Source organism: Neofelis nebulosa, chromosome 8 (genome assembly GCF_028018385.1).
Source record: "Neofelis nebulosa isolate mNeoNeb1 chromosome 8, mNeoNeb1.pri, whole genome shotgun sequence".
In the NCBI taxonomy this organism is placed as follows: Eukaryota; Metazoa; Chordata; class Mammalia; order Carnivora; family Felidae; genus Neofelis; species Neofelis nebulosa.
The window spans coordinates 75265692-75282349 of record NC_080789.1 but is presented as its reverse complement, the minus strand read 5'-3'; the positions used below and the strand labels follow the sequence as shown (position 1 = coordinate 75282349).

Sequence of the window (16658 nt, the reverse complement as noted above, 5' to 3'; positions counted from 1 at the left end):
TAGTAAAGGATTTATAGGCCCAATAAATTTTAATTAAGTTTAATACATTCAATAGGTAAAAGTTGAATAATATATTTGGTATATAAGGTTGCCTCCTATTTTGTATGGATTAACTCACTATAATTAGATGATTTGGCAAGTGAATATTTAGTGTTTAATATTTCATTGTTTCATAGTTGCATTATCTATATTATAGGTATTAAATCACATAAGAACATGTAAGGTAAATATTTAATCACTTTATCTTCTACATTGGGTAACAAGTACTGAGATAGAACATATAATTTTAATTGTACTTCATTTTAGAAGCCTTGTGTATTCACTTTTACAATTATTATTTATTTTAAATTTAATTTTTGCTCTTTAGAATTATCCTGCTACAGTTATCTGTATTTTGTGTTAACACAAGAGCAGTACTTTTCATTGTACCCAACTGGTTCACTTTACATGACCTGAACTTGAGAAGCTGTTTCTCAGGTTTCAAGAAAACATGCTAAATGCATGGGAGCACCTACTGGTGAAGGATGATATAGTCCTGCAGGCAGACTGGTTTTATTGGACCTTGTCATTTAGACCAAGTTAGAGGGCATGAGGATTATGAAGCCTTTAAATGTGTAATCAAGGGAATGTTGCTGCCAGAAAATGCTTATTGCTTAAATGTTGCAACAGAGCTGTCCTAGGCTGGAAATACAAGAATTGAGAAGATACTACAAAACAAATATGCCATTTAGATGGGAACATAACATCTAACAGGCATACAATTGTTTACTATTGATGTACTAAAATGTTTCATGAGGACTGAGACCAGGTCTGTGTTGTTCACTTAAAATCGCTAGCACAATAAATGGTACCTTGAATGTGTCAATAAATATTTACTGAATGAATGAATGAATGAATGTTAACCGGTTTGGACATTTCTTCTTCAAAACATTTGAAAATTTGCCTTTTGTTCTCTTTCTCCCATAGGACTGCATCCAACATTTATAATAAAAACAGTGAAAATACAATTTAAGTGACAAATTTCTGTTTTAGATGAAAAAAAAAAATGCATGTTTGGTTAACCAGAAACCTTGAGCCAGTTAAAAATATACTTATAACTTAAGAGTTTAAAAGTTTAGAGTTTAAAACAATGATAATGACAAATTGACCTAAACTAATTAAAAAGGAGGTGATGGGAGTTACATGGCTTTGTAATCCAATATTGCTAGGTTCAAATTTCAGCTCTATAGCTGTAGCTGTATGAGGTTGGATGAATTACTTAACCTGTCCTCACTTTCTACTTTCATTGAATTAGTTTTGTGAAGATGTAATAAGTCAATATGTATCAATGCTTTGTGCCTTCTTGGTAAATAATAAATAGTAGCTATTGAGTTTTTCTCTCAGGGTACTCATTTTCCTAATTTTCAATGAACGGTAAGCTTCTTTGTACAGGGACCATATTTTATTTATTCCTAGAACCTAGCACAGTGCCTGGCATAGGCTGGTACTTAATAAGTAAGTATGTGTTGAATTAATAAAGAAAATAAATATTTAAGCAACTATTTGGGGACTATTGTTCATAGCACTCCATACAGTTGTACACCACACAACTTGTAAATGAGGTGTATATAGACACGCTCAGCAAAGTCATTTAAAATATAGAAATAAGGTGTTTTCTACCACTGGAATAATTTGTAATTCCTTTGATTAATCAAACGTTTTTTAATGATTATTAAGGAATTCACAAGAAATGTTGAGCTCAAGCAACTGCACATTGGAGACTATATCATAGAGCATTCACAAATAGCCACATTCTAGATTAGCTACATAGCTATTTTTACCATTAAGGACATTTTTCTCACTTGCTTTCATTAACACAAGCCCTGTGTATAAGTATAGGCAACTGGTTTTGAACATTTCACAATAAAAACTGTAAAGCAGTTTTGTATTTGGTAATCAAGAAAGGCACCAACAATGAAGAAGGAATTTGCTTTTAATAAAAATATTTTTTGCATCCATCTGAAAGTTCTCATGTGGCAAACATGACAAGTACAACTCTAAAACATATTCGACATACCTAAGGGTATATCAGCAGAAATGTAAATACCCTGGGGTCTATGGAAGTACTTCACATTTCTAAATGAGACCCATATTTGCCCATAACGTAATTCTTTCAAAGGTATCTCTTTTAATCAATGGTTTGATCATCATTACCATATTCTGCACACCTCAGAAGTGTGTAACATTCTCTGGATTTTGGGTTCCAATGTGTCACAAATTTTTCTAGGCTTATGGAATCAAAAACTATTCCAAAAAGATTTTAATAGGCGACACCTATCGCCAAGTATGAAATTATACTTGGAACCAAAGTCTCAAATAAAAAACTAACATGTTCATTTATACATTTACTGGAAAAGCATAGTTTGAAACAAAACCCAAATTACTGTCGAGGAAAAACTTCCCCATTGTAAACAAATGTAAACTTGGGCTGAATATCAGGATATGTCATCGTCCTTGAGATTACTGGAGAGGGATTTTTAAACATTATCTTGTTTACAAGAACGCACACAATTTTCGATTCATGCTTGGCCTAACACTACATGCTGGAGAAATAAAATGCAACATTTTTATAGAATGCAACTTATTTTCCAAGTTGGAAGTTAGCCAAAAATTGCACATTTAAAAATCAATCTCCATAAACCTACAGCTTTCTTTGACAAAAAAACCCAAAAAACCCAGAAGTCAAAAGTTTGGGTAAATAGATAACCTGGTAAAAGTAGTAAAGTAGTTTGCATATTGAAATATCCTTTCTTTTTCTTTTCATCTACCCTTTGCTGTATTCAAAGATGGCTATTTGATATCTTAATCTTGTTCATGTTTTCTTTGTAAAATGTAACTATAAGAATAGCAAAATATGGTATACCCATTTGACCATTTTGGAAACAGTTAGATGGTACATCAACACAAATTGAAATCACAGATTTTTTTTCCCCCTCCAAGTTGGAGGATATTGGTCCTTGATGAAAATTCAGAAAATAAATAGGCACAAAAAGCTCATGTAAACCATGTTTCTCTTAGAATTTCAACATTTAAATTACAGTGTGTACAGTTGTTAGTACAGAATTTTAAACATCCTTGAACCCTGTACATTATAAATAATGAATCTTACTTACTTCAGCTCATTGATAGATGTATCAAATAAGGGCTAATTACAAATCTAATATTTGTTTTGGCATTCATTTCTAGGTTTCAAAACAATATATCAGGTCCTAAATGCTTTATATTTCAAATTGTGAAAATTAAGGCATGGAAATTACGCACATATTTCAAATGAGGACTTTTCATTTTCTTCCTGTACCTTTAAGAGTTAACAAGACACTTGCCTCCGACTGTTTCCTACAGCAGGATAAACTGAATAACCACTAAACAGAAGTTAAGATTAATGGATGATTTTTATCAAGTTTAAATTTTGGGTCCATGAGTTTTTTTGAAACTTTGACACTTGCCTCACTGAGTACCTGAAGATACTAACCGAAAAACCTAGACAGATGTACTGATTATGATTTTCTACTGACTTCCTTCATACAAGATGGTTACATTTGTTGATAACTAAAAATGTCTTGATTAGCATGGAAGAATTGCAAATGTGAACACGTCATGATGTTCTACTACAGTGATCATGAATGACTTCTGGGTACTCTACCGCCTGATAAAGTCTGAGAATCATTGACTTAGCATCTCTTATGATTGTGTCTAAATATGTAAATAAAATCCAAAACCTCTAACAACTGATCACTCTCATTTTTCCTGGCCTGTCAATGTGGTGGCATAGGCAGTACGAGATTAAAATGCCAGTTCTGGATTTTGTATTTCCAACTCCAGGGCACATGAATAGATAAGCTTTATTTCACATGGACTATTCCATGCAGGTTCTTTCTCATTACATTCAATAAATATTAAAATTTATAACACAACTAATTTCCCTTCTGATTGTTGGCTATAGAGGTACATCGATATTGAGTATGAGTGTATAGTTGCTGAAAAATTTGCTAACTTTCTTGGTTCATTTTAAACCACAGACCAATGACCTTTCCACTTTGTATTTAATTTCCATGTCTTGTAAACAATAACCACATAGTAACAGCCCTATCATTACCAAATTTATTTTCTTTTCAACATCTCATCTAACTTTTATCGATATTACAGTCCAGTTAGATTTCAAGGATAATAGTAGAAAGTGGAAATAGCAATGATCAAGGAATCAGGAGAACTTTATTTGATCCTTGGATCTGTCCCTAAATAAATTGCATAATTAAGGCAAGTCTGAGTGTCAATTTCCACAAACGCGAAGTAGGCAAAGAATATTTGCCTCAATAGATTGCCATAAGAATTAAAGTGAAATGATATAAACGAGGATTGTAAATTCTAAAGTGCTATTTCAAGTGTGCTATTACTACTGTGATTTTGAGAACCCCTATATTCCATGATAGCACTATTATTTAAAAATGTGGTGGACTCCTCCTCTGAGCCCAAAAACAAGCTGAGTATTTCTAGACAGAAGTTGCAGTAGGAAATGCTGCCAAGCAAAGTAACAGGCTGAGACATACGTTGTTTGGATACTCCTTTTCTGTATTGGCCATTCTCTTTTTAAAACGAAAGGGTTTATTAACAAATATGTAAGATTCTCATTAAGACTAATTTGTTATGTGTCCACATTAAGATGCTGAAAATCTAAAATTTAAAGATATGGCACTTTATACACGTACAGCCATGCTTCTTTCTTTCAACCACTGCCATTAAAATATTTTTTTTTCATATTGACATTATTTATCAAACTGTCAGCTATTTTGTATGCAGGTTTAGTTGACCACTAGCAATGATGAACATGAATTCTAGCTATTAAACCTAATAACCATAAATGGACTGAGACATTACTCAAACTTCTAATTTTATGCACCTGTTTTCAAACCAAATAATGTTAAGTTGTTCCATTCTCAAGGTATCCCCCATGTTTGTTAAGAACTTCAGATGCATCACATACACATAGCAAATCTGGTATTCATCATAAATTCACCTAGAAAATCTTGTTTTACAGGTGAATTAGGCCGTCACTAGGAATTAGTATAAGCGAGAATGACTAATCTCACATAATGCATTTGTTTATTTTCCTCTGAAAAGTCAGATCATATATTTCCTTGATGCTAAAGTCTTATAAAACATTCCTTCCTTTTTCTCTGTGCTTAAACACAATGCATGCAACATAACAGAGTGTCTCTGAGCCTTTACCTAAAAATTAACTTTTAAAACACGTCAAAACAAGTTAGGATGTCTCATCTTCGGTTTTGATTGTTTTCAGCACTGAGTCTTCTCCCAAAATTTTACATAGTTCATTGAGTCTCTGCTGCATTTTGGGAATTCCAGCTAGCTGAGATTCTAGCTTTTGTTTTTCTTCACTGAGTGTTAAACGGATAGCGGTATCCAATTGTTCAAAGCGCCAGCCTCCTTCACCATCAAACTGTAATAAATGAGTGTGGTATTTCCTGCATGATCAAAATGAAATAATATTATTAGCAATAATTGTGAAAAGCCATTTTAGGTTTATCATTCCAGTTGGTATCCAAAGGCAAATTTTAAGTAAGGTGACTGTTATACATTTGATTTTCAAGAATCCCTCATGAGGTTAAATATTATAATTTTTTTAATTTCAAAAGTCATTAATTTCTTGGGAATTCCATTGCTTATATTTATTTTATATTCTGAATATATACGAACTTCAAAGGAAGATATGCTGTTTGTATCTATTTATCTTCAGAACCCAGTATGGCCCCTAAATAAATATCAAAGCTTAGTTAGAATGGGAATAAGGAAAGCAAGCTGAGAGAAGAAAGTAAACTTTTAAAGTTATACAGGGGAAAAAACTAAGAAAAATAAAGGAAATACAATATCAATTCATTAATATACTACCTTTTCGGACTGAATTATTCTACATAAGTAAAAAGTCCTCGCTAATAAAGTTTTAAAACATTTTTTTAAGAGAAAGAGAGAGAGCGTGCATGTGTGCAAGCTGGGGAGGGGCAGAGGGAGAGGGAGAGAGAGAGAATCTTAAGCAGGGTGCACATCTAGCCGGGAGCCCAATGCGGGACTCCATCTCACAACCATGAGATCGTGACCTGAGCCAAAATCAAGAGTCGGACACTTACCCTCCTGGGCCCCCCAATCGCCCCAGTTTTAAAACATTAAAAAAAATGAACTCTTTGATAGAAATCTTTTAAAGATACTTCCATGCCTTCATACAGTTTAATATCCTTTCTCATGGCTCTGGTTCATAATTAGAAACTTCAGACAAGTATAGAGATTATTTTATTGATGACACAGGAGATAATCCATGTTGTCCTAAAAAGAGGCTAAGATTATTGGTTTCTGGAATTTGTGGGGGATGTGTGGAGAGAATAATGCTAGCAGAGTTGGCCTTGCATTGCTGTGTCCCTGCATTTTGTCACTTTCCTGACGTGGCGCATACTCCTATGTGTCCCTCAGTTTTCCTGTCTTTTCCTTCCAGTTTTTGTTGCTTCTTGATCCCCTTTAAGCACTCATCTGTCATTATTTACTATAATCAGTGGGCTTATTTCAAGTAAATTCACTTCCTTTTTTAAACTTGAGATATGATTCACATAACACAAACTCATCCTTTTAAGTGTAAAATTCAGTGATTTTTAGTTTATTCAGAAGCTCATGTGACCATCACTACTATCCAATTCCAGAATATTTTCTTTACTGCCAAAAGAAACCCCATACCTATTAGCGGTCCTTCCCTTTTCCCTGCTCTGCTCAACCCCTCACAACTATCAATTTTCTTTCTGTGTCTCTGGATTTGTCTATTCTAGACATTTCATATACATACAATCATATAATACATGGCTTTTTGTGACTGACTTCTTTCACTCAAAATGATTTCAAAGTTCATCTAAGTTGGAGCATATATTAGTACTTCCTTCATTTTTATGGCTGAATAATATTCCATTGTATGGATTTGCACATTTTGTTGATCTATTCATCAATTGTAGGACCTGTGGTTTCATCTCATTTTGATTAGATGGTTTTATCATGCTGTAAGATGAGGAAATTAACCTGGGTTAAACTGTGTCTAAAAGAATAAAATCACTCTCAAGATGAAGGTTGAAAGTTCATATGCTTGATAACATATGACAGAGATTAATGATCTTTGTGTATATATATAATATATATAATATATATTATATATATATATATATATATATATATATATATATATATATATATATATATATTCCTGGGCTTTTCCTAACTTTGGATGTACAGCTGGGAGCAATTTCAGAATGCAGTAGTTCTGATCTTGGGCAACTTTTATCTTCAAGGTATAATGAAGGCTCGTCCCTCCAGTCTCACAACATCATTTGATTTCTACATACAAGAAAACGTATGGGTGTTTCATTACCTGAGATTCAAAGGTGTGTCCTACATAATGGGCTAAATAGCATTTCAGGGTTTGCTTAAGAGGATTTTACAGGAAACTACTATATTAACTGAGACTCAGAGATAATCTACAGACTTCCTGCACAAATCGAGTCAAGCTTAGGAAAGTGGTAGATATAAAGCTATAATTCTATCCAGGAATCAAATAATTTAATAAGCTCTTATCATTTTTGACCTTTTTATATACTGATATTGATTTTAATCTTTACAATCAATAATTACTACTTTGCTGTCTTGGGGAAAATGTAATACAGTTTTCCCTCATCTGGTATCTTTTCAGGGAAAATAAGAATTTCATCTAGGGAGAAAGGTTAATCAGAAATGATAGATTTCTTCAACCTAAAATGCCTAAATTAATTCATACTGCAGAAGTAACATAATTTTTAGTTTTATGGGGAAATGTACTATGAATAGCTACAATTAAAAACATATTTTTCTCATTAAAAGGCATAAAATTACAGATTTTGTTATTAGCTTAAAAAAATATCTGTCCTCTATACACCTATTAGAATGGCCAAAATCCAGGACCCTGATATCACCAAGTGCCAACAAGGCTGTGGAGCAACAGAAACTCTCATTCATTGCTTGTTGGGATGCAAAATGGTACAGCCACTTTGGCAGACAATTTTTCAGTTTCCTACTGAACTAAACACACTCTTATTATATGATCCAGCAATTGCACTCCTTGATATTACCCGAAGGAGTTGAGAAAACTTGTGTCCACCTAAAAACCCTCATATGAATGTTTACAGCAGGTTTATTCATAATTTCCCAAACTGGAAGCAACCAAGATGTCCTTTAGTAGGTGAATGGATAAATAAACTGTCTACATCCAAACAATGGAATATTAGTCAGTGCTAAAAAGAAATGAGGTTTCAGGCGATAAAAAGACATGGAGGAAACTTCAATGAGTATTACTAAGTGAAAGAAGCCAAACTGAAAAGGCTACATACTGTATGATTCCAGCCATATGACATTCTGAAAAAAGCAAAACTATGGAGGCATTAAAGATCAGTGGTTTCCAGAGCTTGAGGAAAGAGAGGGATGAATAGGCAGAGCACAGAAAATTTTTAGAGCAGTTAAAATCCTCTATACAATACTGTAACGATGGATATATGCAACTAAAAATTTGTTCCAACCCATAGACTGTACATCACCAAGAGTGACCCTAATGTAAATTATGGACTTTGGGTCATAATGATGTGTCAGTGTAGGTTCATTAATCATAACAAATGTTTCATTCTATTGTGTATAGCTATGCATATGTAGGGGCAGAGTATATGGGATATTTCTGTCTCTTCCTGTCAGTTTATTGTAACATACTAAGTTACTCTAAATAAAGTATTTAAAATCACAGCAACCAAAACCTATTTGTTCCTTCAATTGAGAAAAAAAAAATGAGTGAATATGTTTCCAATGCCTTTTTAGGCTTCTTGAATAAGGAACTGAGTGACATAATAACGTGATAAATTAATTGATAGAGGTCAGAAAATTACCAGAACTAAGACATAACTCCATGTTATCCTAACATGTGATCAATTAGGAAGCATGTCTGGAAATGACAAGTGTATACCAGAAAGGGTTCAAGAGTTCTGGTGTGGTTCTATGCCATCGCTGATACAAGGATTTATAGACAAATGTCATAATTGTTGTGGAGATCCAGTTCCTGCTGGTTTTCTCCAGGGAAAAGTCAGAGGAATCACATTCATTGCCATGTACTCATCCTGGACTAGATCTAGACTGCTTCTGGAGAGATTTTATCACTCCAGATGCTAATTAGTTCTTAATGACAGAGAGACAAACCACAAAGTTCTATAGAAAGGGTCATTTCATGGAATGCTCTATTTTCAGGTTAACTCTCTGCAGGGAAAATTATGAAAAATCTGAGTGTTTAAATGAAGACAAAACAGGTTATTATCTTCTCAATAGAAGTACAGAATCAAAGAATTTTCAACAATGAAAGCCTCATCTAAACTGAATACTCAGTTTACTCACAATTTTAAGGTAAGTATTCTCTATACAGTGGAAGTTCTAGAATGCCTTCTAGGATTAACTCAAATAAAGCTGGTTACTTAGCCTAGGTTTGAAGTCACCTACGTGATGGAGGCTTTGGCACAGAATGTGATTAGCCACCTGCTACAGAATACTCCAGCTAGAGAGAGAGGAAAAGTCCTGCCTGTCTCTTGGGAAATATGAGGCTAAAGCATATAGAATCCACTGTAGTAACTAATATGTCAAAAGAAAAGATTTTGATTGATGAAACAAATACCAAAGTAGTGGAGTGTAGTCTAAATGAACAGTGTTTTTATGGCTTATATATAAGGTGCATTTTGAGCTCCTTATACTAACTAGAGCAGCATACTATAGTATAGAGTGATCATGGTAAGTTACTTTTCTCATTTTTCTAGTTCTCAGTTTCTTAATCATAAAATGGGAATAATTAGACTATCTATACTCTCTATAGGGTTGTTATGAGACTTGAATAAAATGAGCCTGGACCAGAATAGGTGCTGAATCTGCACTATCAACTATTATTATGGTTATCAATCAGTGGGAAAAGTAGGGGAATGGTAAAAATAGTGTTGTCATTTCTTTAAATATGGGAAATCTCATTAGGTTTAATGGGATAATATTTAGAAAATATTTTGAATTTTCCTTAAAACAAAAGCAAAAAAAAAAAAAAAAAAAGCTTTTTTTCCCCTTGTGTTTTCTCCAACTTAATCATCTGTAGGAATAGTATGTTGTGCAGGTTTTTTCCTGGATTTTGAAAAAAGGGGTAAAAAGATGATATAAAATTACACAAATATATTCATTCCTAGTACACGCTATGGATTATGAATATTTTCAGTTAAACACACTTGATTTTTCCACTTTTTTTCAGAATTATTGGAATGTGATAATAGTTTTTAAATAGCACATATATGTTACGATGTGAGGTTTGGGATATCTCTACTACTAGTGTGCAACTTAACAGAAATATACGTAGAATAAGTGAAGTATCCGATGCTCTATAGTGAAAGTTTAGGCAAAGTTGCTCTTTAAAAAAAATTTTTTTTAATTTATTTATTTTGAGAGAGAGAATACACACACATGTGTATGCACATGAACTGGGGAGGAGCAGAGAGACAGAGCGAGAGAAAGAATCTCAAGCAGTCTCAGCACTGTCAGTGCCAAGCCTGACATGGGGCTCGATATCATGAACTGAGAAATCATGACCTGTGCCGAAATCAAGAGTTGGTTGCCAATCGACTGAGCTACCTAGGCACCCCTAGGCAAAGCTACTATTTAAGAAATATAGAGGGTTGCCTGAGTGGCTTAGTTGGTCGAGCATCCAACTCTTGATTTTGGCTCAGGTCATGATCCTAGGTTGTGAGATCCAGCCTTAGGTCATGCTCCAGGCTGATTATGGAGCCTGCTTGACATTCTCTCTCTCTCTCTCTCTCTCTCTCTCTCTCCCTATTCCTTTGCCCCTCTCCCCTGCTTGCATGATCTCTCTCTTTCTCTCTCCCTAAACAAAAGAAAAAAAAGAAAGAAATATAAAGAAAAACCATCTATTGCAAATTAGCATTGGAAACACTTACCACAGAGAAGGCCTGTGCGTTATAGATAGTAAGGAAATTCCAGCCCCTTTTGCAGCCTGAAATATCTTTCCTTCAACATCAATGCTGACAGCACTGGTACATTCATCCAGTAATGCATATTTTGGTCTTGAAAAAAAAATTAACACAAATAAATTAATGGCTTTCCTATTTGAATTATATATCTTTACATGGACAATATGAGTTGCAATGTTAACTTTATTTTTTAATTGTTTAAGCTCTATGCCCAATGTGGAGCTTGAACTCAAGACCCTGAGATCAAGAGTAGCATGCTCTATCTACCAACTGAGCCAGCCAGGTGCCCTGCAATGTTAAGTTTAAAGGAGCAAAAGAGTATACGAAATTAGTAAAGGTGACAAATGATAAAGTAAAAGAGGGGTCACCCTCCCTCTTTGGATTAGGACATTATATTGTTCTTAAATTTTAAATAGATTTCCTGATGCCTACTCACTATACAATAAGCTTTATTGTTATGAAAATGGGTGAATCATGGGTATGAGACATAGGAAAGATGAGGCAGGTCACTGAGTGCATTTTCCCATAGAAGGCAAGTTCATTCCTGGTGACAGGTTCTGACTAATTACATGAAAAATGCATTACAGTAGCTAATTATCAAAAAGGCCAAGGCCCTGTTAGCAAAGATTTATTGAGAAGATAACTTTATCAACAATGTCAGTACCAAAACACTATTAATGGAATTTCATTGCTACTAAATTCTGCAAAAGTAGTATGCCTAATCGGACAAATTTACACTGGCATTTAACCTGGTAATACTGAGACCATGCTTTACAAATTCTTAAGGGAAAAAAATCAGTAACTATTTTCTCATTACACTCAGTTAATTACTTTTTCTAGCTCAATTTTTACTTTGGAAAGGACTGTCTACCACTATCAGAGGTACCTATCATTGGATACCATTTCCTTCTGTTTATTCTCGTCCTTTCATCTCACCCCTTGCTCTTATCTTTCTTTCTTTCCCCTTCCCTGTCTTCTTTCAAGAAGGAGACAGGGTCATCTGGACTTTGGGTATATACTTGGTACTCAACAACATGACTTAGCTTGGTCAATGGGACCAAAGGTCAACTCATGCACTGTCATTTATTATTTATTTTAGAGCTGAAAACCACTATTAAGTATTTTTCCAGGACACTGTCCTCCATGAAGATATTCTGATCTTTAAAAATAAATGACACTGAAAAGATAAACGTTGAAACCAGTAGTAATTTCTTCTTCAGTATAATTATTTAGTACTTTAAATTGTTTTTCTATGATCTTATTAATAGGATCTTTTTATTTATTCCAGGATGGGTAGACAAGGCTAATAGATATAGGAGTCAACTTAACTTTAACACCCCATTTGACTTTAACAACTGCTTTCCATGCAAAGAACTTAAGGATCACTGGAGATTCCCCATGACATTAACAGAAATAGTTGTGCTGGGTGGTTTTTGGTTACTGTTCCGGTTTAAGTATTAAGCATTACATTTTTGTCTCAGAATTGATTACTGTTTTGTGGATAATTTTTTTTTAAGTAAAAAAGAGGAAGAAGAAAAGGAAGTATAAAAGAGAGATAAACTTTTCTTTTTCTGTGTGAATCTCCTTCTAGTAATTCAGTTACTTATTGTATTGTGTTGCTTTTTGAGCTAAACAGAGAAGAGATGCCATCTTAGAATCAGAAATAAAGTATATGTCTTACATTCAGTTGTCATAGCAATCCTTAGTCTAGCAGATGTAAGATACACTGCGTACTTTTGTTTTCTTGGCAGAACTGGGGTATGTGTGTATGTGTATGTGTGTGCATGTGTGTGTGTATTTAAATTAAGCAATAGCTGGAATCTGGGCTGATACAACCAAGTGAAACATTATGTAATATTATTTCTCAGATTTTCCATTCTTTTTGTTTTGATGTATCATCAGAGGAGGCAGCTTTGTGAAGGATCTACTCTATCCCCTTAAGACAGAACTCTTCGGATCATTCTTTAAACATTAAAATTAAAATCCTCTCCAAAAGAGTATACTACTGTGATACTTAGTACTCCCTACCAATGTTCTCCATTTTAGTTAGTTCAGGTCTTTCATACTGCATTCAAATATTGATATTAATCCTTTGGGAACAAGGGAAGGCAGTTTCTCATAATTATTCTTTTCCTTCACTGGATTTGAAATTTCTATTTAATTTTGTTTTTTCTCAACAGATTCTGCTTTCCAACAACTTGCTCATCTTCACTGATCTTTCTATACAGATCACTAATTTTCCTTCTAGTGATGTTTGTAACCTGAGCTTATTTAGTCTCACGTTATATCCAAAATATTTTAGATACCAAGTATCAACTATTGATTTCTAGTTACAAGTGTTTACAGATCTCTTTGGGTTTAGATTAATGCCTCTTGCTCTTTGTTACAGGGTTTATTTTATTAACACACTGACACAGTGAGAAATTTATGGTCACATTTTACATTCCACCATATTATATTTCACCAGCTATGCTGGTGATCATGTTACTGAATATTTATGGACAAGGCTCAAACAGATTCAGGGTGATAGTGGCTAACAGCTGGTCATAAATGTCAAACAGAAAACTTTACCCTTGAATCTCACCACATCATCTGAGAAAGGGACATTTTAAAATAATGAACTAAAAGTTCTGAGTTAGCAAATTTTGGTTTGTATTTTTTTTAGTTCACCATATTCTTTTTTTTTAAGTTTTTATTTAAATTCCTGTTAGTTAACACACAGTTAACTAATATTTGTTTCAGGTGTACAATTAGTGATTCGACACCTCTATACATCACCAGGTGCTCATCACAAGTGCAGTCCTTGATCTACATCACCTATTTAACCCATACCCCCAACCCACCTCCCTTCTGGTAACCATCAGTTTGTTCTCTATAGTTAAGAGTCTGTTTCTTGGTTTGCCTCTCTCTCTTTCTCTCGTTTTTCCCCTTTGCTCATTTATTTTGTTTCTTAAATTCCACATATGAGTGAAATCATATGGTATTTGTCTTTCTCTGACTGACTTAATTTTGCTTAGCAATAATCCTCTCTAGCTCCATCCATGTTGTTGCAAATTAGCTTGCCATATTCTTGAACTGACCATGTACATTATTACAAATACCATGTTATTGGGGAACCTGGGCGGCTCAGTCGGTTAAGCATCTGACTTCGGCTCAGGTCATGATCTCACGGTTTGTGGGTTGGAGCCCCACATCGGGCTCTGTGCTGACAGCTCAGAGCCTGGAGCCTGCTTCGGATTCTGTGTCTCCCTCTCTTTCTGCCCCTCCCCTGCTCATATTCTGTCTATCTCTATACATGAAAATTTAATTTTGTCATCTAGCATTACTCAACATAAGAAATACAAAAAAAGTACTGACAGACTTCTGACACATGAAAAAAATTACTTAAGAAGCGTAAAACCTATATATTCTAAGGATTAGTTTTTCTTTCTTTTTCTTTTCTTTCTTTTTTATTTTAGTTGACACACATGTTGACATTAGTTTCAGGTGTACAACATAGTGATTAGACAAGTTTACATATTATGCTATGTTAACCACAAGTGTAGCTAACATGTCACTATACAGTGCTACTACAATATCATTCACTGTATTCCTTATACTGTGCCTTTTTATTTCTATGAGTTATTCATTCCCTAACTGGAAGCTTGTATCTCCCAATCTCCTTCACCCATTTTGCCCATCCCTCTATTCCCCAGGAAGATATTTCTATGTTTCAAATGTTTATTTATTTATTTTGAGAGAGAGAAAGAGAGAGAGAGAGAGTGAGCATGAGTGGGTGAGGGGCAGAGAGAGAGGGAAAGAGAGAATCCCAAGCAGGGTCTGTACTGTCAGCACCAAGCCCATTGTTGGGCTTGATTCCACAAACTGCAGAATCATGACCTGAGCCAAAATCAAGAGTCAGACACTTAACTGAATGAGCCACCCAGGAGCTCCAAGGAGTAAGATATTTTTAAAGATGAGGGCATCGAATAATGTTCAAAGATTTTTTTTTTAGTTACAATAATTAACTAGTTTCCTGAGTATAGCCTACTTACCTATGATAAAACATGCGAGCCATGCCCATTCTTTGCTTTTCTCCTCCTGACAGAACATCTTTCCAGTCCATAACAGCATCCCATCCTTAAAAATATATAAAAACATATATTTTTATAAGGCATTTGTTTGTTACCATTTTTACCCCGGACAAGTGATTCCTGGCAAGTTTAAGTTATTAACAAAGTACCTGGTATTAAAAAAAAATTTTTTTAATGTTTATTTTTGAGACACAGAGAGAGAAACAGAGCACAAGCAGGGGTAGGAGCAGAGAGAGAGGGAGACACATAATCCGAAGCAGCTCTAGACTCTGAGCTGTCATCACAGAGACCAATGTGGGGCTCGAAGTCACAAACCATGAGATCATGACCTGAGCTGAAGTCGGATGCTTAACTGACTGAGCCACCTTGGCATCCCAAAGTACCTGATATTTTACAGAACATATGCTTGGATAAACTAGAGAGCCTCATGTATAAACATTTTGTTTTAGATTTCATGTTTTTTTTAATAGTAATAATTCCGTATGCTGACAAAACATCTTCTAAGATTCTAAATACTGGCACTTAAAAAATTTGTTTGTTTCTGAATATCTCCAAAAAGTTGGTACACTTATACTTATTTGGGAGGGTGGTAGGAGAAAAGACCAACAATTTGCATAGGCCTATTGCCCAATCTACAAAGAGTAAAACAGAAACTAACTTAAATGGCTTCCATGTGCCTGGTACTTTATCTGAGTTTTCTCATTATATATTCATATATAATTCTCATTATATATCCATATATAATTCTCATTATATATCCATAACCTTATGAGTTAGATCTTATTGTTGCATTTTATAAGTGGGTGATCTGAAATCCATAGAGGAGTTGACATGTCTAAGTTTACACAGCTAGAGATCAGAGCTAGGATTCATATGTAGGTCTATATCCACACTATCTCTTACAACATCTGGGTTTTATTTAAAAATTAGTTTTAAGTTGTTTTTTTTTTAAGTTTATTTATTTATTTTGGGAGAGAGAACAGGGGAGGGGCAGAGAAGGAGGGAGAGAGAGAATTCCAAACAGGCTCTGTGTTGTCAGTGCAGAGCTGACACAGGGCTGGATCCCATGAACCATGAGACCATGACCTGAGCTGAAATCAAAAGTTGTACACTTTACTGAGCCACCCAGGATCTGCTCTCTTACATCTTCACTACTGACTTTCTGTTGGATATTTATACAAAAAGCAATGCTTCTATATATTAAAAAATTGGTTACATCTATACATACTGATGTAGAAATGTACTTGGAACATCTTTGTATGAAAAATCAAGTTGCAGAATTGTGTGTATGTATAGATATAGACATACACATACACATTTATATAAACTATGACTGCATTTCTATAAACACACACATAGCTCACACCCCACAGGAATGGAATTATGAGACTTTTACTTTCTAAGTTACACATTTTTATAATATTGGGAAATATAATGATTTTTATTATTTTTATGGTTTATCTTTATTTTGTAACAAAAG

The 16658-nt window shown here is 34.2% G+C and overlaps 2 protein-coding genes across 2 annotated transcripts in view; one reads left to right on the top strand and one right to left on the bottom strand.

The window, feature by feature from the left end:
• C8H12orf40 (chromosome 8 C12orf40 homolog) overlaps positions 1-16658 on the top strand; it is a 257398-nt gene that overhangs the window by 90803 nt on the left and 149937 nt on the right. Inside the window, exon 4 of the mRNA XM_058743119.1 lies at positions 9343-9495. The gene's annotated coding sequence lies outside the window, so the exon portion shown is untranslated. The remainder of the gene's footprint in view (positions 1-9342; positions 9496-16658) is intronic.
• The window catches only part of ABCD2 (ATP binding cassette subfamily D member 2), a 67683-nt gene continuing 52979 nt past the window's right edge, over positions 1955-16658 (bottom strand). Inside the window, exons 8-10 of the mRNA XM_058743117.1 lie at positions 15140-15224; positions 11073-11198; positions 1955-5519 (exon numbers count right to left, since the gene is read on the bottom strand). Coding sequence (XP_058599100.1) covers positions 5300-5519; positions 11073-11198; positions 15140-15224 — 431 coding nt within the window. The 3' untranslated portion in view covers positions 1955-5299. The remainder of the gene's footprint in view (positions 5520-11072; positions 11199-15139; positions 15225-16658) is intronic.